Consider the following 26639-nt stretch of genomic DNA (forward strand, 5'->3'; position numbering starts at 1 on the left):
TTAGCGTTAAGTGTAACTTCTGCATGTCTGTATTATTGAATTTTGAGTTCGCTCTAAGTCTCGTTTCTGAATCTTACTCAGATGGGATTTATTTACACGAAGATGACTAAAACTGTCGCCTTTATAGGTACACGTAAATAGTAGAAAACAAGACCTTGTATACCAAAATTTACGGCAGAAATTAGCAAAGTGTTAAAGGGAATCAAACCGTTAAGATACTCACAATTTAACTTTTTTTTTATTGAACTTTTTTTTATACTTCTTTAGGCGCGTTATGAAAAATTGATGAGAGTGAAATTTAACGATGCGCGCGCACCGTGACATAATTAACAGAATGAAGTTGTCCACGGAAGATGCTATGGCATTGGACATAATTTAAAAACAACATTTGAATAATAGTAGAATTTATGTTACACTGAATGTAAGAGAATAATAATAAATATTTATTTATTTAATTTTTCAAATGCAAACTGAACTTTATTGACTCCTTTTCCAGTCTTTGATTATTTACTTGTAATTAATTATTTGCATGCAATCAAAAACTATTTTTAATAATGCCAAAGAAGTATAGCTTCTTACGCGCGTACATAAGTACACGCACCCTTTTTTTTTCGTTTAGTGTGTATATTCGATATAACGTACAGTTGAAGAAGTAAACAATAACAATCTTAATATATTTTTGACAACTCGATACAAATGCTTTAATTATCAGACCCTTCCGTGACATCTGCAATTAAATACAGATATAAAATAATTTATCCAACGTAAAGATAAAATTCCCTGATTACATTTTCTAACACACAATAAAAATATTTATAATATCTTCAATAAGCAACAAGTTATAATGTTTATTGGTAACCGGCGTTTTCTCTCAGACTAAATTATTAATATAACATCATACAAAGCAAAATTTACAAAATAATACAAAAGAACTACTTACACATACAATACTAAATTTATACTAACATAGCGAACACTCTGAACACGTAGAATATTTGATTGTCTTGCTAGGTATAACCAAGCTCATAAAAATTTATTACATCACTATCTAAAGAACTATATTCAATAGCTATATTTACAATAAGTACATCAAAGTTTATGATAAGATACGATATCACGTCTTGCAACTTATTACCTTAAACGACCTACTTTTTATGTGTCTTATCTGCGCCGAAGGGTACAGAACAATAGCGGTAACAGCTGTTAGGAATTATCTTACAACTAAATATATAGAGAATCAGTTAAAATTTTAACATGACACAAATAAAGTAAGAACAGAAAAATGAGGCAAGGGATACCTTGGCGCTAATACTAATCGATCACAAGTCATGAAGCCCGAGGCAGAGAATATACAACACTATTGAGTCATTTGGAAGCATCGACCAGATTTTTGTAGCGATGATTGATTTAGCAAATCACTATCAAGTGTGATCTGCAGCGCTCGCAGCAGCGGCGGCTGTCGTTCGCCGTGCGGGTGCAACTCTACCCATAAACGATCTAATCTCTTCGAAGTACGTCTCTTCTGGGGATCTCCTGCGACTGTCGTCCCCGTTCTCGGCCTCATGTTTCTTCAGATGCCTGTCTAAATTCGTCTGTTGGCCGAAACATCTGTCACAGTGACGACAGCGAAACGGTCTCTCCTTATTGTGGATATTTCTCACATGCCGTTGTAAGTTTGACGATATTGAAAACGACCTTTCACAGTATTTGCACCGGTACGGCTGTTCACCAGTATGCGTCCGTAAGTGTCTGGTTAGGTTAGCACTACGAGGGAATGCTTTGCCACAGTAAGAGCACGTGTAGCGGTCCCGCGCTCTGTTCACACCAGGGTTTTGGGGCAACGGAGGCGGTCTAGGGGCTCCAGGGGTGAGGAGTGTCGCAGCTGCTGCTGGAAGAAAGGGGTAACGTCCGAATGACGCTGGCAATGCTAGGGGTAGCCTTCTGCAGAATTGCAGGAGCGCTGGGTGCGCTGGATGAGCTGGATGTGCTGGGTGTGTGGGGTGTGGTGGCGGTGACGGTGTAATCAGGTTGCAGTTTTCATCTTCGAGTCGCTGGGGGCGCTTGTGAGTGACTCTGAGGTCGAGCGGCTCGTCGGCCCGTGGTGAGCCAAGTGGGCTGGGGTGGTGATCTAGAGGCGATGATGGCGGGGATGCCAGGCGGCGCGGTGCCGCGTGCTTTTCGCGCATGGCGGCCACTGCGCACGCGCTCATCGGGCTCGTGCGCCACCGACCTGTAACAAAGAATCCCATTTTTAACAAATTCAAAGTTGTCTTTAAAATTTAACGACGTAGATACTTTATCACAAATGTAAAGTAGTCCAAAACAATAGGAAATTGATTCGAATGTAGAGAAACTAAGCAGTGGCTGTCTAGAATATATTAAAACAATTACAAAGATATAAAAAAGAACCTAAAATAGCCATAGAAGAGGAATAACTTTTTTACGTGTTTTAAGGTAAGATACAACTCATCATCATTAAGTTGTCATTAATTGAAAATTGTCTAACATTTAAGGTCACATCGTTAATTTATTTCATCACCCGAGCTTTCGTTCAGCAAACTTCCATATTCGCAACAAAATACATAAATCCGCTCAAACGAACTCGTTATACCAATTAAAGTGTACCAATTTGATATGCGAATAACAACTTTTACATACTCCAATTCGAATGATAGGTAACACTAATGATGAATATCCTAGAAACGTCAGTATGGTAAAATATTGCGAAATGTTGGTGGGGTTGCCATCTGATCGATGCGACCTACGCGAGTACTTGCCTTCCCGCCCACCGGCTTGCGACATCGAAACTGGAGCATTTGAAATTTTAATAACCATACGTAATATCAATGCTATGACAAAAATATAAAATCCGAGCGATTTATACGAATTGTCTTGGGCTCAATTTGCGTAACGATTTTTTAGTCCCCTTTAGATTAAAACGTTGTCGTGAGTTGTGCTTTCAAAAATAAATCTTGTATTAAGTAAAAAAACATGTGTTTGTACTTATGTACACGCGTTAGAAGTTATACTTCTTTGGCGTAACAAGATAAAAATCTTTTTAAAAATTTATTCTACGTTTGTAGAAAAACGACACTAACAATAGAAAAAAGGTATTTAATACTAGTTAATAACGTTTATTGAAATATCACAAAAAATAATTCTACATAATTAAAGAAATGGACATTTTTATTTTAAAATGTTGACTATGCTTACTTCAGGGTGTCAGTTTTTTGTGACGGTGTTCGTGCGCATCGTAAAAATTTACTCTCAAAACTTCAAAAATATTCAGGAATTAAATTTATAGTCTTTAAACATAAATTCATCGTTCTTCTCTGACATAGATATTTATAGTTGAGTGCAAAAGTCCCTTTATACAATGACACATCAGACAATCTTTCCATTGAGGGGTGCCGGGTGAACAAATTTGTTAGCTCACGCCTACGTACTGACACGTTGCTAATTTGCACCAAAAGCAGCCGACATAAATCCTTTGTACACGCCGGGCATCGACATCCGGATCCTTATTAGGTGAGCTCGTGAGCAACGCGGCTAGCTTATGATTTGTTACTGGACACTGATTGTATTGCGAGAGTTTCCTTTATGGCGTTTGGAGCAAAATTCGAAATTCGAATTGCTAAGTTCTTATTCACTTAATACTTTTGGTAACAGAAGTTTCTTTCATTTTTGATTTATTTGAAGATACGATAAATTAGGCAGATGATTCTTTGAGGGTTTTTCTACAAAGCTACTTGACTGAACTTTTCATCTTGAAAAATATGCCCTAGCTTATCAAGACTATAATTTAAATACACTCATATCATTGAGACGATATAAATTTTATTCATAACTTATTATTGATATTATCCTATGTGGTTCATGTATAAAACATAGGAACAGCTACAGCGAGATTCCACCAAGCCTTGATCTCTACTTCCTCGATGCCTATTTCTGTAGATCCCACAGCTTATTACAACCAATAAGATTAAGAAAATTATCTAACTGACTACTACTCTACGTAAAGTTATGATAAACGTCGCAATTTGTTCTAGAAAATTTTAGTTTTCTGATTATTTCTCGTTGCAAAGCAATTATTAACCGATTAGCGCTTTGGCACGTTGCCGTGTCAATATTTTCACGTAGACGATAAAAGGTGCTTAGAAATTAATTAGTCGGCGATTTATAAAGAATCTCGAGCGTTCTCTATGAAGTTAGTACATCACGATTCGTGCAATTATCACGTAATTAACGTGAGACATGATGTGTTACGTGGTAGGCGGGGCGACAGCGTTTATGTATGTTAATCTAAAGACCGTGGCCAATGAGCGCTATGACGCCGCGCCGCCTTGTGATATATTAGCATTTGAAGCGGTATTTATGCCGCTACCAAGCCATTCCGAAGCGACTTTTGTGGGCTTTGTGTCGAATTCTATAATAGTATAAGAGCTATTTATTATCGCTATTTATGTGGGTCATATAAATTGGTATCTAGGTAATAATGTAAGCAGGATATTGGGCGCGAGGCGCGAATTGAAATAAGACGTTATTTTATCTCAGATCGTTTTATATAGAATTGATTATAGTTTCATAATAGAGTTTATGTTTGCATACGATTCTGAATTGCATATATTAATAGAACATAAGTTGTATTACTTTATGTAATGCTTCGTCGTAAATGGTCACGAATCAACGCCAAGTATATAATGATTATGGTATATATATGAAGATTATGTATGCTATTATAACACTTATTTGAATACGATAAATGCTAAAATGGCGTGTTATAGTCCAGTCATCGTGCATGCTTTGTTCTGTAAGATAGTTGTGCTTGGTTTGTAGTGCGTAACAAATATATGTAAGGTTCATTTTGGCGTTTTACTTTATATTTTGTAGATGTAAAGTATTACTTTTAGTAACTTTAATCACAATATTTATCTATCTTATACCTACCTTTCTATCTTTTATCTTATATATATCTTAAGACACTTTACGCTAATAAATACACAATTATAAATTCATATAATATGTGTATTAACGTTATTAAAACACAACAGATTAATTAGAGCTCAGAACTATGTAATACATAAAGCAATAAATCATATACAAAAACATAAAACGCTTTAAATCACTTCATTTCTGATATAGTATCCTAAAAAGGATGTATGAATTATCCATTTAATATCTTGCAATATGACATTCCGATAAAGTCTCATAGAAACTCGGTCGGAGGAGATTCACACAGGTTTTTTAGATTTATTTAATGCTGTTTTAGGAAAAGAGTCGCGACGATTGCCAAGTTATGATATCGAACGTCAGTGGGGAAAAACTATAGTACGCATGTGTTGGGAAGTAGGATTATAATCTGTGGCAGACGCTGTGACAGATGTATCATTAAGAAATAGAAATAATAAATTTGACTTAGAAAATTCTTTCAAGCTAATTTTGCTGTCAATGTTTTTTTTTAGTTAGAGCTGTACTTTCGACAAGCGAATAATAGAAAAAAAAAGATTAAAAATTGTATGCAGTTTTTATATAGTTTCGTTTGAAATTGCAAATTCTATGTATGGTCTATACAAGTCTGTGTTTAAATATTAACAGATTATTAGACAACTTTGAACAAACCCATGACAGTTGAAGGTCAAAGATTATGAGTAGTACATTATACTCGTATATTAATATACAGTTAAATGTTCAATGTCTCTAACGTTCCATTAAAAATATTCAAATGAACATATTTTTGTATATAACGGGGCAAACGAGCAAGAGGCTCATCTGATGTTATGTACATGGACACTCATTGCAGAAGATTCGCAAGTTTTTATCTTGTTGTTTATTTGATTTTATTGTATACATATATATTGTATCTATGAAGCCATTACTAAAAAGCAACATTATATTAAATTTTAGGGTTTATCTTATAGTTGGAGATCGAAAATCCATTTTAGGAAATTAATGCGATGATAATATTTCTTTTTACTAAAGTACTTGAAGAAGAATGTAAGAAATGTATAGGGCCGGCCAAGTTAGGGCGCGCATTCCGGCCAATTGCAAGTGATTTGTCACGCAGGCGCATTACGTACCTATATAAAGTATAAAATGTACTGAATGTGAGAATCAGGTTGACGTTCATCGTGAGAAAATACAGAAATCGGGATCTTTTTTTGTCAAAGTTAGCCCATAGCATTGCAGTGATCTTTTTCTGTATATTTTGTAATATACCGATGGGAAAACGATCTTTCTCATTTGGATTTTGTTGTTACAGATAGACTATTGAAAATTTTCTCACCATGCTAATAGATACATATATGTCAAATACGGATTGGTAAACATTGTTTTTTCTATGCCTTCATAATTTTCCAGATTAATTTTGTGTAAGTATTCTTTTTGCATTGCAGAGCAGTGTTGGCCTAGTGGCTTAAGCGTGCGACTCTCATACCATCAGGTCGTAGGTTCGATCCCCGGCTGACATTCGCTCGAACATTGCACGAAAACATCGTGAGGAAACCGACATGTCTTAGACCCATAAAGTCGACGGCGTGTGTCAGGCACTGGAGGCTGATCACCTACTTGCCTATTAGATTTAAAAATGATCATGAAACAGATTCAGAAATCTGAGGCCAATAAATAAAGAGGTTGTAGCGCCACTGATTTATTTTTTATTTAAGTATTCTTTGTAAGTCCGTTGAACTATTTTAAAGCCGCATTTATCATGTGCCTTGTTATAATTTAAATAATAAAAACTTGATATAAACTCAATTCGTTGCACAATTTTGTAATGTAATGTTTCTTTTTTAAGATCATTTATTTTAAATAAATAATTGTGAGAGATTGAACAGTGTTGGCCTAGTGGCTTCCGCATGCGACTCATCTCGATGGTTCGATCTCCGGCTGTGCACCGACTTTCTTTCTATGTGCGCATTTAAAATTCGCGCGACCGGTCAAAACATGGTCAGGAAACCGGCCTGCTTTAGATCCAAATAGTCGGCGTGTGTCACGGGAGGCTGATCATCTACTTGTCTATTAGATTGACAAAAGATCATGAAAAATTTACAGAAATCTGAGGCCCAGACCTTAGAGTTGCAGTGCCACTGATTTACTTTTATTTCTTGATAGATAATTGAACGCATTTTCAAAGATATGAATCAACTGTATTAAAATATGTGAACTCAAACTGATGCCGATCTTGTAATAAATACGATCCAAGTTTTATAATATAACCACAGGTGTTTAGAATCCTTTATGAATCGTTGGATTACCACTTTATGATGGAAAATGGTGCCGTTTCCTCGTTTTACGGGCATTTATCTAGTTATGACCGGTTCAGATCTAATTACAAACCTCTATCTAAGCACACGCCAAATTGCGACATTTTGAAAACTGGTTGTTTGCAAATCGCGTGATGTTCTAGGTGCCTGGTACTTGCGAATAAATTAGTGTAGGCTTCGATTTGATTAAATATTTACATAGCCTATGAATTATTAATGTTTCAAATGCCTTTGATGTTAGAACCGTGGTCAAGCTCTGCCCTGCGATTCTGTAACTCACTTTTCGAACTCACACAGCGGTTTTCGCGTCGACGGTCGCTCTCAAGTCAGTCGTGAAGCAGTCATTTTATGATTTGGCATTCTGAAAAGGTGGGAGCTTGTAGTTTATTGTTTATTAGAATGCCAAATCATAAAATGACTGCTTCATGACTGATTTGAGAGCGACCGCCGATGCGAAAACCGCTGTGTGAGTTCGAAAAGTGAGTAACAGAATCGCAGGGCTGTGTTTGATACCCGGCGAATATAATATTTTTGCATATTCGTAATAAAATGTGCTACGTAAATATATATGCATAGCTTTCTAAAGACGAAAAGTATTATTTCGTTATTAAGTCTTATTTCTAGAAACTGTCTTAAATCAAATATCTTTACAACATCTGCCTGATTGCGTGCCTGATAGGCTATGATGTAGTGGTCCCTGTTTTATTTAAAAAAAAAGTGTGTGCTTATGTACACACATTAGAAGTTTTACTTCTTTGGCGTAAATAAAAATATGTTAAATTTTTTTATTTTTCGCCTTATTCTACATTTTTAGAAAAAACTACACTAAAAATAGAAAAAAAAATACTCTCATCATTTGTCCTTTGTCATCATCTCTCATTTTGTGTTTGTATATGGGAACATCAAAAGATACTAAATTTGTAAGATAATGTTTTGTCACGTTTTTAATTTCACATTTACACGAGAGCGATAGGGACAAAACATTCCATAGTTGAGGATATAAGGAGTTGGTGTTTATATTTAATGTCTAAACTATGTACAAGGATAGATAACAGAGTATGTTGTTGTATAATTTATGGGGCACCATTAGGTCGAACTTGGCAAACTTGCATTTCATTTACATTGCTGGTGACAAGTCGGTATTAAAATGATGTATTGCCCGCTGATTGGGGTATTTATATTTCAAAAACCTATTAAAATCCCTTTTTCAATTACTGATAGTTGGCGAAAATGCTAGATTTAAATCTATGAACACGAAAAGTTGAGGCGTTATCTACAAAGAGACAAACATATATCTGTAGGACTGAACGTGTAAAAGAATGAGATGGAATACATTACACAGACTTTTCTATTTTGAATTCACGTTTTGACAGCCACGTTACAACATTGTCAGTGTTGACAGGTGTAAAAAATAAAAGTAGATTGTCTAGCGTGCCATAGAGTTTTGTCAATAGTAATGGTGCAATTAAAACTAGGTAACTTTGGTCACAGAAAGAAAATCATATTTGGGCATAAATGATGTCGGTACGTTTTATTACTACTACAAACATTTATATTATAAAAACATATATTCTTACCACCTTTAGTATGAAAATATGGTCGACAGCCATAGAACATTATCGCCATTTTATCGTTCGTAAGGAGTAAACTCCAATCGTGCGTCGTAGCTGACACACACACACTTTTTTTTAATTTAAGATGATCAGCCATGGACCAACCATTGCCCTCATAGTCTGATGGTTCTATAATGTTTTAATAAATAAGAAACCATTATTATCCGGGAACGGACCATTAAACAGTAATTAATATTCAGAAATTAATTAAGGACCCTCTCAGTTTGTACGTAATTAATTCATTGTAACGGTACAATAGCATACCAAAGCACAGTGAAAACCTAACACGACATTGCGCCAACGCATACGTAGGTGGCCTTTATCACTCGGCGTTTTATTATAGGAATCCCTAATAAATTATGGGGACTCAAGCATCATATTTCACTGTTGTTTTAAGTTGTTTGACTGCGAAATACAGCTCTTGGGAGTTAAGAAGTGATTCACTGAAAATAAATTAAATTTATTCATATATTTCCCGAATGCCCGTACGTCGTTTCCGTGATTTTTTGAATTTCGAATAGAGATTCATTACGACTGTTTAATACCCGAAATTTGAAAAACAATTTTTTAAATTTCGAATAGAGATTTTTTTGAGTTTTATTGACATAATATGAAGATATGATATTACAATCGTGTCATCATCGGACGTCAAGGCAAAATATAAAATACCATCCGTATCACCTCGAGGTCCGTCGTTCTACAACTGAGCGTTTTCTAAGGCAGTTTTTGCCGCGCACTACCACTATGTGGAACCAGCTGCCCACTATTTCCGAACCAATTCGACTTAGGGTCCTTCAAAACAAGAGCGTACCAAAGCGTTGAAAGGCCGGCAACGCACTTGCGAGCCTTCTGGCATTGTGAGTGTCCATGGGCGGTGGTATCACTTAACACCAGGTGAGCCTCCTGCCCGTTTGCCTCCTATTACATAAAAAAAGTGTATCATGCGCTAGACTAAGCAATGTTAATTAGTAATTTTAAACAGTATGTGGGTAAAATACAGTCAATATATAAATATTTACTATACTTGATTTTATTTACCTTCTGGAATGTGTTTAGAAATACAGAATGTAAACATAACTGTCTTTAAATATATTTAGGCGGCAAACAAAACTGAAAGAACGGGTCTCGCGAGGAATTGCGCCCCGGCTCGCCCATGAATATTGTAAACAAAAATATTACCGATGTAGCCGGGGCGTATTTCGCGAGACGTGTGACATGAAGTTTAGAGATAGAAAAAGTCCCTGGACACAATGGCAGGGGAGTAGAAGTTTAGAGATAGAAAAAGTCCCTGGACACAATGGCAGGGGAGTAGAAGTTTAGAGATAGAAAAAGTCCCTGGACACAATGGCTGGGGAGTAGAAGTTTAGAGATAGAAAAAGTCCCTGGACACAATGACAGGGGAGTAGAAGTTTAGAGATAGAAAAAGTCCCTGGACACAATGGCAGGGGAGTAGAAGTTTAGAGATAGAAAAAGTCCCTGGACACAATGGCTGGGGATTAGAATAGGTATTATTTATAAAAATAAAAAAACATAAACAAGTGTCTTTCCCACTTACACTTTCAATTTAAACACATTTATTTAATGACAATTATAAAAACGCGGTTACATAATAAACAATCTAATTACAACGGTGTTTATTGGTATGGACAAAAATTAAATTGCCTCGAAGCCTTAGGCGACCGGATGTAGTTGGTGTCACAGATTATCACATACTCTACTAAACCAAATAGATCTAATACATGTTTAAGACTTTATAATTTGAAACCTTACGACTTTAATTTAAGATGTATTTTAATGTGCCGGGTTCGATTAAGTAATATATATCGTACAAAGTTCTTAAAAGTTTTTGATTGGTGAAAGTGGTCGCTGTCATATCGATTTTAGTGTAAAAATTTAATAGTGATGGGTGTTACAATTATTTGGTCATGTCACATAGACGTTTCTATGAGAGAAATTAATTTTTTAATACATCTTAGTTTGGATGATCTAGAAATTTCGGATGTGTCAGTTGGCAAGTTTGGCTCGATGATAAAAAAAGATTGTGTGTTCTTATGTACACGCGTTAGAAGTTATACTTCTTTGGCGTATGGAAAAAAAATAACTAAAATTCAGTAGTGATTAACGATAAATATTAAAATTAATCAATAAATTTATTATTAGTAAATACACCGTCGTATATGATTTAATAAAAACACCAAAGTAATATTTATTTATTCACACTGTTTAATTGTACTGTTACGAAACACGTGTTTGATCGATTTTCATCCCACCTACGCGCATCGTAAAATTTCTCTCTCATCAATTTTTCATAACGCGCCTAAAGAAGTAAAACTTCAAAAATTACCTGTGTAGCTTATAAGTAATAAGCAGGTAATCAGTACTTGAACCGGCAGAATTTGAATGCAAATCATTCGAAGATCAACGCGTATATTAGGTATGTACCGGTTTTCTGAGACTTTTCTGCATATTTTCTAATTTTCCTTACCTACTTTTAGGTGGTCTGTTTGCTTTAATTACAAAATTGCTACCCAAGACTAGTATGCCTATAAACTTTTATTATTTTTAAATTACAAACAGATACACAGTATACATTACCATAATAGAAACAGAATTAAACATAAAATATTAAGTTAAAATATTGGATGTATAAGATATCACACGAACATGACGAAATTTTTAACAATTCAAAAAGTTGATATTTTTCATAACTAAATTTTCATAATTTTTCACAAATTATACAATTGTTAAAATAAAAGTATAACAATTCTTTAACTTATGTTTAAGTTATTAAGTTTTGAAAGTTAATAGTAAGTTAATAATGATCACTCTATCTATGGTAGGTAATCAAAGCTGTGATTGTTATCTAAATGTATTTCTATCTCTTTATTGACGTTCATAAGTGTTTATTGTGTTATGTAAATGAATAAATGATTTTGAATTGGAATTAGAATTTTATTCACAGGGCCGGATTTCTACAGCCCTCGTTCCAACACAATAGAGACTTCGGAAAAAATTTTTTTGAATTCCGACTACTAAACAATAGTAAACATCTTTTCTTTTGATATATTTTTATATGTTTGTTAAATAATAATACTGGTTTCACAATAATTACTAAATAATTGAAAAACTCTGCTGATTTTTTTTTTATTTGGAAATTAAATTGGGACTCCAGACCTCTAAATCCGGACCTCTAATTCAAACTAATCCTCGTAAGCTTGACGGAAATCCACTTTTTCTAACAAAGCAATGAAACCATATAAAGCTAAAGATTATTAAAAAATTACATTAACTTTCCGGTCGTTTTTATTGTGTGATGCATTATCGACCTTCTGATTGTTCTAGATCTATTATGTTAATAAACCAGTTGGCATTGTCATAGAGGATGGTATGACCCCGTATATTATGTATGTAATGGTTTTTATAACATGTCGATTGATAACTGGTATTTAGATGAATAAAATATAGACTTTGAACGTATTTCAACATTCTTGGAGTCTGTTCTACGACTGAAAGATTCTAAAAAAAACCAGTGACGCTACCTTTTAAGTCTGGGCCTCAGATTTGTGTATCTGTTTCGTGTTTATTGGTTTTTCTAATAGGCAAGTAGGTAGCTTCTGTGCCTGACACGACCTCATATGGTTTTTTTATAGTTGGAGCGAGAGCACGTTTATACACAACGCATTATGCATATTATAATATTAATTAGCTAAAAATTTGTTTTTTATGTTACAGACAGGAGGCTCATCTGATCTTAAGGTATATCGCCGCTTATAGATATTCACACAGCAAGAGGCCGCAAGTGAGTTGCCGGCCTTTTGAGAATTGGTACTCTCTTCTCTTGAAGGACCCTAAGTAGAATTGAGGTCGATTATAGATATTTTAACAGTATTAAAATAGTTTTGTGTATATCTAGAGATACAAAACGCGTAATCGAATCCTAAACAATCGACATATATTGTATATTTACACTAAAACGTGTTTATACAGAATGTATTAAACTAATTGCGTATCAATAAAACTGATCCAGTAATGAGGACTGGAAAATAGCGAGGCGAATCGATCTCGTATGCAAATTATTGATTTCTTGTCACAAGTCATTCCTACAATGTAATTATATTGAATTAACCATCGGTTAATTCGTGAGATTATGTAAACTAGTATCGTTTTTATCAACGAAAATAAAATGCTATGCGTCCGTAACTTTAACGCTATATTTTTTTTTTACAGAATAATATAATCTAATTAACATTGTATATTATATTTGAAAACCATTGTGGTTTGTATTAATGTAACATAGTCTAGTCGACAAGTTGAAAATGGAACAAAATAGAGATACTACTCCTAAAATTATGTGCGATAGCTCATTGGATCCGGAATGACGTCTAGAAAAATGTGCTAAAAGCGTGTATTAGCACATAAAAAATTGCAAAAGTTATAGACCATTAAAGATGAAAAAATAATGGCATTTAGTTTTTTGCCAATATTTAATAAACTATTAATATTTAAGAAATTTCAAATAAAGATTCTGAAAGAAGGGGAAATTTCCAATAAAAAACTCCTGACTCCCAGAACTCTATCTCCATTATTTATAATGTTAATTTAACGCTGAAAATAGGTCTGCGGGTGACATTTTTAGGATTCGCGCGTGGCGTCAAAAGCGACTACGGCACATTAATTAATTTATTTAAGGTATTGAATATTTTTTTTTAAATTTGAAAAAATTATGGTGTGTTCTGAACACTATAATTAATTTATTCCCGTTGAAAATTTTACTTAAAGTTAATTTTTCAACAAGTTAAATAATTGTTAACTAACGAAATTTTCTCGAACGACCGTCTTAATTGTAAGTGAAAAAAAATGTTTAAATAATGGTCGTAAAAATATTTCGCTTCGTAGAGCCTTTCTTACATACATACTTGACAAGATCGTGCCATAAAAGTTAAAAAAATATTTATACTTTGTTTATAACAATTTTTTTACTTAAACAAAAACTTAAAAATCCATGTAATGATGTTAAAAAAAAATTTTTTTTTCTCAATCATCATATAATCGTTTTTTTATTAATACAAGATATTTATTAATTTGCAAAAAAAAAAATTCCCGCCATTTGTTGATAATTTTTTTTTAAACAAATTGATTAAATCAATATTCTTTAAAAAAATTTTAACACAACTTTATTACATTAAAATTTTTATGATTTTTAAAAAAAAAAATTTTCCTTAATAACAATTTTTAATTGTTTATAATCGTTTTTTTTAATTTTCTATTGTTTAAATAATTAGTTAAGAATTTTTTTTTTCTTAAAAATCATAATTGACAGTCTTCTATAAAGTAACAGAAAAAAAAATTTTTTTTATCAACAATTCTATTGTTTATTAACTTACCAATTTGTTATAAACAAATATTCAACTTTTGTTTATTTTTTTTCTAAAACTTCTAAAATTAACAAAAACAACCATATATAACAAAGTATAGAAAAATTTTTTTTTTTAATTTTTTGATTATCATGAATATTACTTTTATTTAAAATTAAAATTTTTTTTTTCTATGCTTTGTTATATATGGTTGTTTTTGTTAATTTTAGAAGTTTTAGAAAAAAAATAAACAAAAGTTGAATATTTGTTTATAACAAATTGGTAAGTTAATAAACAAAAGAATTGTTGATTAAAAAAAAATTTTTTTCTGTTACTTTATAGAAGACTGTCAATTATGATTTTTAGGAAAAAAAAAATTTCTTAACTAATTATTTAAACAATAGAAAATTAAAAAAAAACGATTATAAACAATTAAAAATTGTTATTAAGGAAATTTTTTTTTTTTTAAAATCATAAAAATTTTAATGTAATAAAGTTGTGTTAAAATTTTTTTAAAAAATATTGATTTAATCAATTTGTTTAAAAAAAAATTATCAACAAATGGCGGGAATTTTTTTTTTTGCAAATCAATAAATATCTTGTATTAATAAAAAAACGATTATATGATGATTGAGAAAAAAAAATTTTTTTTTAACATCATTACATGGATTTTTAAGTTTTTGTTTAAGTAAAAAAATTGTTATAAACAAAGTATAAATATTTTTTTAACTTTTATGGCACGATCTTGTCAAGTATGTATGTAAGAAAGGCTCTACGAAGCGAAATATTTTTACGACCATTATTTAAACATTTTTTTTCACTTACAATTAAGACGGTCGTTCGAGAAAATTTCGTTAGTTAACAATTATTTAACTTGTTGAAAAATTAACTTTAAGTAAAATTTTCAACGGGAATAAATTAATTATAGTGTTCAGAACACACCATAATTTTTTCAAATTTAAAAAAAAATATTCAATACCTTAAATAAATTAATTAATGTGCCGTAGTCGCTTTTGACGCCACGCGCGAATCCTAAAAATGTCACCCGCAGACCTATTTTCAGCGTTAAATTAACATTATAAATAATGGAGATAGAGTTCTGGGAGTCAGGAGTTTTTTATTGGAAATTTCCTCTTCTTTCAGAATCTTTATTTGAAATTTCTTAAATATTAATAGTTTATTAAATATTGGCAAAAAACTAAATGCCATTATTTTTTCATCTTTAATGGTCTATAACTTTTGCAATTTTTTATGTGCTAATACACGCTTTTAGCACATTTTTCTAGACGTCATTCCGGATCCAATGAGCTATCGCACATAATTTTAGGAGTAGTATCTCTATTTTGTTCCATTTTCAACTTGTCGACTAGACTAACAATAGCGATCTTGTTAGCGCGATAAATGCACATAAACTCTTCTATAGATGGGGCTATTAAAAGATTCTTCCGTGCTGCTTCTCCAACTTCGAGGATCAGGCCTTAGGGAGCGTTCAAGTATTACGTAACGCAATTTGGGGGGAGGGGGGAGTCTTTTGAAACGTTACAGCGCGTTTAATGGGCGGGAGGGGTGTTATTTAAACAACGCGTTACGTAACATTTTTTTATTTCAATAAAAAAACTGGGGGATTAATTGGCAACCCTTTTTTTTATGTTGTACATGATTGTGTCTTTAACGGTCACTTAAATGTTACGTAACGTTAAGGGAGAGGAGGGGGAGGGGTACAGAAAAACGTTATGGTGTGATAAATGGGGGGAAGGAGCTTCTAAAATCTTTAAAATTGCGTTACGTAATACTTGAACGCTCCCTTAACGAATCAAGAGACTCCCGGAACTACTAAAGGCATACATGTATAAAACGACAGATAATTTCTTCATTGATTGTTAATACAAAACACGAACACCCTTTTGGGTAGGCTTTTCAACGAAAAGTATGGGACTAGCAAAAAAAACATTCTAGCATCGTCAACATCTAATCCATTAATAATTACCGCAAATAATACACAAACAGAACTCAAATACACGGTAATATTAAGCATAAGTAATATCAGAGCAGACCTCTATTATAAATAATAACAAGATGCGAACCTTGATTTACGATGTCATTAGGAAACAACGTACAAGTTGACGCGCAAGGTCTAGTCGATGCTACATGTGACCTAAATATTAATTGAATATGATTTACTTTTTTAATTATTCAAAACCGGTATATAATGATATGTAATGAATTTCGTTACTGGTACAAGTTTTAGATCAATTAAAACTTGAATTTAGATAAATAAGATTAATTTATTATTCTATGTGGAGTTATGTTAATGTTGGTTTTGATTAAAGTAGCGATCTGTCTTTTTCCTTTATTATAGTATAATATGTATGTACTATAATATATATGTAATAGTAATTATATATGTACAGACAACTTAAATAGTAAACATACACAGGGCTACAATGCTTTATATGTGTGTGTGGAGTAGCTTGGATCATTTATCTTTTTAGACGTGAAGTGATCAGCTTTTAAGACCTAAATTGGTTGATTTTTGGGTTGGAAACATGCCAATTTCCTTCTACCTTTTCCAAATAACTTCACGTACTAAATGTAAGGTCTGAACTAACAATCTATTAGTTAAGAGTTCCATCACATTCTCTGTGAAAAATCTAGTTTTTCATCGTCAAATGAGGAAAATCCTGACACTTATCTGGCTTAAAGTTCGTATGACTGTTATTTAACGTAATTATTTCAAAACTACCAAGTATTTATAACTAAAAGCCACTGAGGAAAACCCAGAATTATGTCTATTAATTTTTTTTATTATACATACAGTTAAAAATCAGTCATTATCTCTCTCATTATTAACAAACACGGAAAAAATAGTGTTATTATGATTTAACTATGGAAAATGAAGCTATTTTAATAATTTCGTTTATAAATTGCGTGAACATACATTATATAATCTCACCTGTTCTTTGATTTGACCTGTGTATGACAGAATATAACAAGTCATTATGTATGAATGCGATAGATAATTGCTAGCAGCGGGTTGATTCATTATAACTTAGGGTTCTCAATGGCATTTAATACTTACTTATTGTATGGCGTTATATTTAAAAAAAAACAGAAAAAAATGTTTCATTAATAGACATTTTATCGATAAAATAAAATGGTCCATTGCAGGTTTTAGTTTTGAAATTATACTTCTTTAGGCTCGTTATGAAAAATTGATGAGAGTGAAACTTTACGATGCGCGCGCAACGTTACACAAAATTAACAGAATGAAGTTAGTTCTAGGTGGCATGAAATCGATAATAACTAAGATCAAGTTGTATATTCTAGTATTTTTTATATTTAGAACACGTGTTTCGTAACAGTACAATTAAACAGTGTGAATAAATAAATATTATTTTGGTGTTTTTATTAAATCATATAACTTAACTGTTATATATAACTTTAACTACTAATAAAGCGCGAACTACACCACGCTACTACCAAGATTCATAGTTTGAAATATAAAGTGCACTCGTATAAATCATCCTTGCGTGATACCGATCAGGTTTTGTAACGGATATCATGGATGAGGCAACAGTAACCGAAGTATCAATGGGCGAACAATGCTGCCCACTTAAGGCTTGACTGATTCCTAAAGATGATATTTGGTGCTAAATGCCAATGCTTTTCACAGGCTATGTATTGTGTAACTGTTTTTGCATTATTAATTTGTAAGCTGTAATATAGATACATGCGGGTGGGCTACTGAATGGATAATCTGTTTTGTTCGCTGTCTTTTCGTCTTCTTTCAGTACCATTTTTTTTTCGTGGGTAAATGCGTTACGCATACCCTCCCGCGGCATGGTTGACCTGGTGGGGGAGGGTTATGTGGGACTCGGTGTTGTGCATACCCACTAAAACCCCACGGCGCCACCAGCAATCGCCCGGGGCAAGACACGGTAACAGCGTAGCCTTTTCCGCATCCAGCCAAAAGTACCATACCTCTCGGCCGTACGGTAGGTGGTGGTAGAAGGAGGTCGTTATTTCCGCAATAAGAAAATTCCATGATTGAGGTGTCATGGCCAATTTTTTTAAATTTCTTATTGTTATTAGTTTAACGGCACATCACTCAACGAACATGAAATATATTTTTATAGAACAGGGGGCAAACTAGCAGGAGGCTAACCTGATGAATATGCCGCTAATGGAGAAGCGAAGAGAAAGAGAAAGAACTGCAAGAAAAAGAAGAAGGACACACACTGCCAGAAGGCTCGTTCGCCAATTCAACTTTAGGTCCTTCAAGAAAAGAGCGGGCCATTTCTTAAAAGGCTGGCACTCCTGGCACTGGCAATACTCATGGGCGGCGGAATCACTTAACATCAGATAAGCCTCTGTGCCCATTAGTCTGTTCTATAAAAAAGTGCATTACGGGCATTTCATTGTAATGTTTGATTTGGATTTGGTGGACATCAGATATTTCGATTCGAGTCTGGAATTGGCTTCACTAAAATAATATTCAAATCAACAGACATTGTGTATGTGACAAATATGAATAAGATTGTGTAAGTTTTGGCATTATGCGGCCCACGTGCTTAGATGTTGACGTGTTTATTGCTTTTGATCTCGTGAAAGTATCGCGTGAATTATTAGCTTAGACAAAAATATGTAAATACCTTTTTTGAATAAGTATCAATAAGTATTAATTCTACATTTTATCATAATAGATTGAACGGTGGTTATTTGACTTTCTTAATTAAAAAATTGTTTACTTTTTAATGAACTGAAACTACTGAAAATATATCAAACAGTTTATTTCAGTAATTAATCATTGTGTTGTTTTTTTATAAATATCTTTTACTCATTTGTTTTATTGTACATAAATTATCTATAATGTTCAACTCCCTTTTTAATAGATTTTATTGTTTGGACGCAGAGTATATTAATACACAGATCAATGTGAAAACAATTAAATGTCTGAAACTCGTGATATTTATATAAATGAGAAATAATTTTACACGTATTTTAATTGATACACTATATTTAAATTAGTGGTGTTTAATTGACGTTCCTAATTAAATATCGAGAAAAATTTTCCTTTTCAACTTGATTGCCTTAATATATTCAAGGTCTGCTAATTAACATATCAAAATAATATTATTAAAATTTATTACCTATATTAAGATTATATATAACAAATGACACAGGTTACCGCAAAAAACCCCGTTCGATTATCGGAAAAGTAGTTGGTAGTCACAAAAAGGCACACATTTTAATCGGTGTTATTAAATAAAGATAAAGCAGGCTAGGGGTGCCAGCACAAAAGCAATAAAAAAAAAATCTCGACTATAGCCCGCAATATATTTTTTATTTATCTTGTTATTAATTTTAGTTTTCCCGACTCCTTTCGACCTATGTGTGAATCGTATGTGATACTGTACATATGTAAATATGTTGCACCATGTATATACATAATGATTAAGTTATTTGCTGCATTGTTTTTTATAAAATAATGTGCCTTTTTTTAGTATAGTAGTATTTTGTTCAAGGTACAGGGTCTTCACATATAATCAAATCAAATCAATGTATACAAAATATTGTACAAACTATTTTAAAAGAGTAAGTATGGAGATTCCTGCCTATTCTTCTCCATATGAAACTACCTTTTAAAGGGGCAACTAGAGTCATTTTTTAAAAATATTTTATATGATTTGACTTAAAGCGAAAAAAATATTTTATAAATTTGACTAAACTACTATATTTAAAAACGAACTTGTACAAGTTGAAAACAAGAACTTTTTTCCTTATTCTTTCTCAAATATTATTTATTGAGATTTGGCGTAGATATGTTGCAAATAAATAAATGATAATACAACACTATGGCACGCATCCCGAAGACCGTTACATCGTTTAATTTCACATACAAAATCGAAAACCGGTGTTTTTCAGGCACCGATTATGAAGATCGATGCAAATACTGGAGCATTCATATATGGGCTTCATTAAAACATAATTGTCTTTTTAATTTATATAATCGGTCACATTGTAAAAAGCATTCAATACCTTAGAACGATAAAGAAAATCAGATTTTAATTAATTAATTTAATTGCAGCATACATGCCAAACAATAATTAAAGACTACTAACAAATTAGTTCTACTTCAGTCTTTCCAAACCAAATATATTCAGTTCTGCACCAGAACGGAACAAGCTAGATCATGAGGGGATCATCGGTAACTGCTAGTAGAGGACAGTCGGTAAAGTTAATAAAGTAACTGACGTATATCTGGGGACCATCTTTATTAGGGAACTTTGATAAACGTACCGGTCTAGATGGTTGCGCATTTAAATAAGCATAAAGTTATTCTTTACAGTATAAAAATGAGCTGAAAAATTATGGTAATGATGATGTTTTTGTCTCGTCATATCGTCAATACATTATGGGCCAAGCATTTCTTCGCTTTAATAATTGTGTTACAGATAATTCTATTCCGCTACAACCACAGAAATGAACAGAATCACCTGCTCTGTTTGAATAACTATGTATATAAACTATGTTATATGATATAGACACATAGTAGCTATAGTTTTATTAGGATTTCCAAAAATTTGATAGTCCATTTATCGAGGAAGGCTTACGTATATATAACTTTGTAATTGTTTGTGGATAAAAGTTTTTTTTAATTAGAGAAAATGCGATACCACTTTATCATACAATCGGTTTCGTAATCAAAATTACCAAGTACCACGCAACGCTTATTATGGAAATAATTCAAAATCAACATATTATAAAAATTATTGGGTTCGATAAAATGATTGTTACTTACGATCGAGTTTTATACGGATCGTTTATTAAGTGGATTCACCTTTTCCGTGACATTTTTGGAATAGCGAAATATGATGATGTTTATACTTAGACAAACGTAAAATTGTATTGAAATAACTAAAGGTTAGATTGACGTGGTAGCCTAAGTTGGTGGACTTTCTTGTATTTTTTAATTTCTTCGTCGACGTGTTTAGGGCCTTATGGATGTCGAAATTTCGGACGTTTATGTCTCAAAGTACCTCATTCTGGAATGTTTGTATAATTTTAATGTTACTTTTGCTGCACAAAAGTTCTTCCGTGTAATTCAAGCTCACCGATGTCCAGATTGAGATATAGTTGCTTCCCTCACACTTTCAAATCGGTTTTTGTTTAGTTTTTGTAATTTTAATTGTTTTGCTTAGTATTTGTTTTGTTAAATATTTGTATTATCTCTTCGTGTATATAATGTTTGCCTATAAGTGCTTGTCACATTAAAAATTGTGGTTCTTTTACCAATCAGTGTGCTGAACGTTGTCAACAATGCAGTTGAGTGTACCTGTGTTGTACACTCGACTGTTACACAACCAACATTGGGTTCCGTGAGCCTCTTCACAGGATGTGTTCCACCTTGGATTCCATCACTAACATCGACCCTTTTTCGCACTCCTCTACTGCTTCATTTAAGAATAATTTAAAACTCTTAGGGTCTGTTTCACAATTTTTTTTTTTTTTTATAAAACAGGGGGCAAACGGGCAGGAGGCTCACCTGATGTTAAGTGATACCGCCGCCCATGGACACTCCCAATGCCAGAGGGCTCGCGAGTGCGTTGCCGGCCTTTCAGGAATCGGTACGCTCTTTCGGTACACAATGTATGGATAAAGTACCAAATACCTATGCAACACATAAAATATTTGGAAGATAAATAGTGCTATTTGACACTTCATCGGACTCATAACTTATGATGGACTTTATGTGACGAATAGCGCTATCTGACAGTCGTGAAACACAACAATAGTGTTTATCCTACCAATAAGTAATAAATAACTAATTTGGAACTTATGTAGAACTTATCCGTACATTGTGAAACAGACCGTTAATGTCTTAAGCTTTGTGTCTTCCTTGTTTTTTTTATAGCTAGTTTAGTGTTAAATTTTGTGCAGTCTTGTTTTACTTTGTATTGTATTTTTATTAGTGAAACTTTTTTTGTGGATATGTCCAATGTGTCTATTTATTTTATGTTTTACATTTATTTTATTTTTTCTGTATAGTGATGTATCTGTTTAGTTTCCTAAATAAATAGATATGCAGGGGCCTCATATTATAGGTCGTGTATTTCGTTATAAAATATCTCTAATTACTGACCACGTGTTAGGGAAATTGAGTAATTAAAGCATGTCCATTAATGTCGACACATAAAACAGTTGGATATAGTCTGTAATCAATAATTTCCGCTTCTAGATCACGATCAGTATTAAATTTAGATTCACGTTGGACCGGCTCGTTTCCTGTATCACTTATAACTAAAAACAAGTAGCCTAGAATTATCTGAGTATTTAATAGGTATGAATAAAGTTTCTTACATGCCTCTTTTCTTTAAAAGACATTCGCTCATTACGCATCTGTTTTTTGAAGTTATACTTCTTTTGGCGCGTTAGGGAATATTGATGAGAGTAAATTTTTACGATGCGCGCGCACACCGTCACAAGAGACACCCTGAAGTTAGCTATAGTCAACATTTTAGTTTTTTTTTGTGATATTTTAACTTTATTTAACTAGATAAAGCGTTATAATAAAAAATTTGAAAAGATTTTTATCTTGTTACGCCAAAGAGGTATAACTTCTAATGCGTGTACAAAGTACATACACGTTTTTTATTTATCGAATATATTTATAGAACAATAAGCAAAAGGGCACAGGGCTTACTCGATGTAAAGTGGCATGCCTATGTGACGCTCTCAATGCCAGAGGGCTCGCAATGAGTTGCCGGTCTTTTAAGAATTGCTCATTTATTGATGGAAAAATTAAATTTAAGCGCAGTGTGCGGGGGGGCCCGGAATGGAAAAAGTCAGCCTGTGCATTCTCCACCGAATGCTGAATGTTCTGACGGTGGACGCCCAGAGGGGCTTCTCCACATCAGAAGCATGTGGTACCCCCTAGTTTAATCTCTGTTCAACCTGCTCCTTCATTTTGTGGTGGGTCTGGGAGTATCTGGGCGATAACTAAGTAACTGTTTTTACTCCTTACACAGTATTATCTATCACATCTGTATTACATATTAGTATAGATAAAGATTTCGTTATTGTAAGAAGAAAAGCAGAACACCTCCTCCAACTTACAATACACACACACACAGTATGAATTATGACAAACATGCCTCAACCACTTACGCCTGAGACAAGACTAGTTTGAAACAGATAAAACAGTAATATAAATGATTAATTGTTTATAAATGTTAATTTATTTGTTAAAAGACGACTAACAATGACGTCAGTTATGTTTGGACGGAATTTATATCCATTTTATTAGCGAGAACTCTTACAAAAACTAAAATAGTTCAATTATACTGTTGCTTATTAGAGCATTCAGCTGTCTCATTTCATCACAGGGTAAGAATTAGAAAGAAAGAGATATCATGTTATAACAATGTTCGAAACTTGATTTTTTTATATACATTGATAACTAACTACACTTACATTAAGGATATAGAGAAATTTTTAGAAAAAAAATAAAACTGAAATGTACCTTCAAATAGGCACATATTTCATCACTAAATAACATCCTGATTACACACAATTTCTAAACCAATAGAGAATGAACAATGGCCACAATATTGAATAGCATTTCATAATGCAACGAAAATGGGCTACTGCTTAATTAAGCGAGCGGCTTTCTCTTCCAAAGCTCCTGAAACGTCAAGCTATTATGCCTTGTATGGCACATGCCGACATATCTGCTTTACATACTCATCTTGCTATGTGAACTAATTAAATGACCGCAAGTTGTATCCTTTTAATATATTAGATGGGTTTCCTTCGGAGTACAAAGCAAATATGGTATTAAATCTGAAGAGTGATATTCTAGATCCTTGTAAAGATGAAGATACTATCTGCTGTTCAGCAAAACAAATTCAACTTAGGGTCCTTCTTAAAAGAGCGTAACAATTCCTAATAGGCCGGCAACGCACTCGCACCCGCACTCCTACCCGTTTGCCCCTTGTTATAAATAAAAAAAGCTCTACTTCCACACTCAGAGGCATTTAGATTTACTTTTACATTTTCCCGGGGCTATTTCAAGTGATTTGGTGTGATTGGCTAAAAGTCCAATCGGACCCCATGCACCAATGGATTTTAAATTCTATAGAACGGTGTCAAGTCTTAAAAAATAAATGACCTTATTATTTTTCCCACCAATATTCAAATAGCTAATAAATACTTGTCACACGCACGGCAGCCCATTCAAGCTGCGTAAAATTCAAATAATATAAATTAAATTTGTGAATATTATCATTATCATATCACTCAAGAACTAGATTTAGTAGATCACTTTACAAGTCCGATGATGGATTTGCACATCATTCCAACATTTTTGGCGCGTTTACGTAAATTGTTGATAGGAAATTAGATCGTTTAGATGCAAATGGATCTCTTTTGCTAATTTTATGCATAAGAATGCTAAATAGCATACGTATGTTAAGCAGATCCATAGTTGACTACATAACTTAAACTTAGGCTAGGACTTAGAGACCAGTTTAAGACCTAATTATATGTTAAAATTTAATGAGTTCTCCACAGATTGGATGTACAGCGTAAGTGTTTTGGTTATGAAGGTTAATTGTCAAAGTGACAAGTGACGTATCACGCAAGTTTGAAGAACACACATCAACCTGGTAAAAACAATAATGAAGTTATCTACCGCAGTAATTTTTAGATAACCAGGTAACTTGGACACGCTGGATGTGGGCAAGGAAGGCAAAACGCCACCCTTCTGGGAACCAAGTCAGTTCTCTCGGGCCTGCCCATAATAGCTGCGCTAAGGGAAGCTATGCACCAAATAAAGTGGAGAGATATCTCTAGCAGGGCAGCAGGCACCTTCAGCAATCTTGAAATTGAAAATAATTTTATCAATTGAACATACTTCTTCATAATCGCAATCGCAACATGAAAATAGCCATGAATTGGAGTAAAATAACATCGATATTAATTTCTGACCGCCTAAGCAATTTATTTACGCTTAAGAACAAAAATTATTTGGCAAATAACATAGATATAGTATACCACTGTATATAGATAACTATGTGTTATAATACTAATAAATTTACGAATAGAAAATTAACAAAAATTTAAAAAGTTTGGTCTCTGTGGCAGTGTATCTTTGACGCTGGAAGCATTTCTTCGCTGTAAATAACATACGTCATACATACATAAATTATGTCTTGTTTTCATCGAACTTCTTCAAGATTCGAAGCAACAATATTTAATCAAAGCAAGTTACGATCTTAATAATTCAAATACACTAATAATAAAACCATTTATCAAACGTTCGTTTTATGTCAACATAAAGTAATAACTTCATAAATTCAATCAATATTAAACTTGAGTGATGATTGCGAAATGATTTGTAGACATAATTCGATTTCACGGTTTAGTATCGTTAATTATGTTTATCGTATCGTCTTCTGGTTATGGTGAAACTGATGTGGTTGACAACAATTTAGAACAGGTGTAAAATATATATAAATACATATATTTACTGTAAAATACTGAAGGCCGTTAAAGCTTCTAGACGAATGAAGGTCAAATATACTATTTTGACACTCAAATCCCAATAAGTTCAACCTACATAAAAAGCTAATTAATTTTAACCTATTTTTTTACCATCACAGTAACCTATCATTTCAATTAGTATTCGATAGAAAATAAATTCTAACCCAAACCTTTTGATAACAAATAATAGATAATGTGACACTTCTCAATTCTGTCAATGTCAAGACTGAATATGTCACTCTGTCAACAGTAAATATTGATAGAACTCTCACATGAAAAAGCGCGGGAAACTTCGTTCATGGTAGACGTATTTTTCACGGTGTTGAATATTTAATTTAATTTTACTAGTTAAAACGCAGAGGATAAGCTGGTAGTTTTAATTTTTGTATTATATGTAATCTTTATATCATATTTGTGTATAGTGTCATCGTGTAGTCGGTAAGTTTTTGTAATTTCTGTAAATATTGTATGAACAAGCCCCCCGATCTAGGTCGGGGGGATGATGGCCTTGTTGGCTTGAATCTCCCTGTGGGATCAAATGTATCTGTTGGTTCACAAGATGAATTTGACAAAATGGATACCGATTGTTCGGTATCATCTCAAACAGGTGAAGGAAGTCGTAAACGAACACGTTATTTGCGCCTTTGTCGCCAATGTACGAAAATTAAGAAAAAGAAAGGTAGTGGTTCTAGCGGTGATTACTGTCAGTGCGAAAGCTTATGCAATGTAGAAGATGAGTCAATTTTAATTAAAAAGGTTACTTCAAAACCTATATCTCAATCCACGTCATCTCCACACTTGCAAAATAATAATAATTCACATAGCACATCCTCTCGACCATCAACATCTTACACGGAAAATTCAAA

At 33.0% G+C, this 26639-nt stretch overlaps 1 protein-coding gene across 1 annotated transcript in view; it reads right to left on the reverse strand.

Moving 5' to 3' along the window:
- Window positions 1–517: 517 nt before the first annotated feature.
- Window positions 518–26639, reverse strand: part of LOC125060684 (transcription factor hamlet-like) — a 106048-nt gene continuing 79926 nt past the window's right edge. Inside the window, exon 3 of the mRNA XM_047665679.1 lies at window positions 518–2230. Coding sequence (XP_047521635.1) covers window positions 1422–2210 — 789 coding nt within the window. The 5' untranslated portion in view covers window positions 2211–2230 and the 3' untranslated portion in view covers window positions 518–1421. The remainder of the gene's footprint in view (window positions 2231–26639) is intronic.

The sequence above is a fragment of the Pieris napi genome, chromosome 22 (assembly GCF_905475465.1).
Source record: "Pieris napi chromosome 22, ilPieNapi1.2, whole genome shotgun sequence".
In the NCBI taxonomy this organism is placed as follows: Eukaryota; Metazoa; Arthropoda; class Insecta; order Lepidoptera; family Pieridae; genus Pieris; species Pieris napi.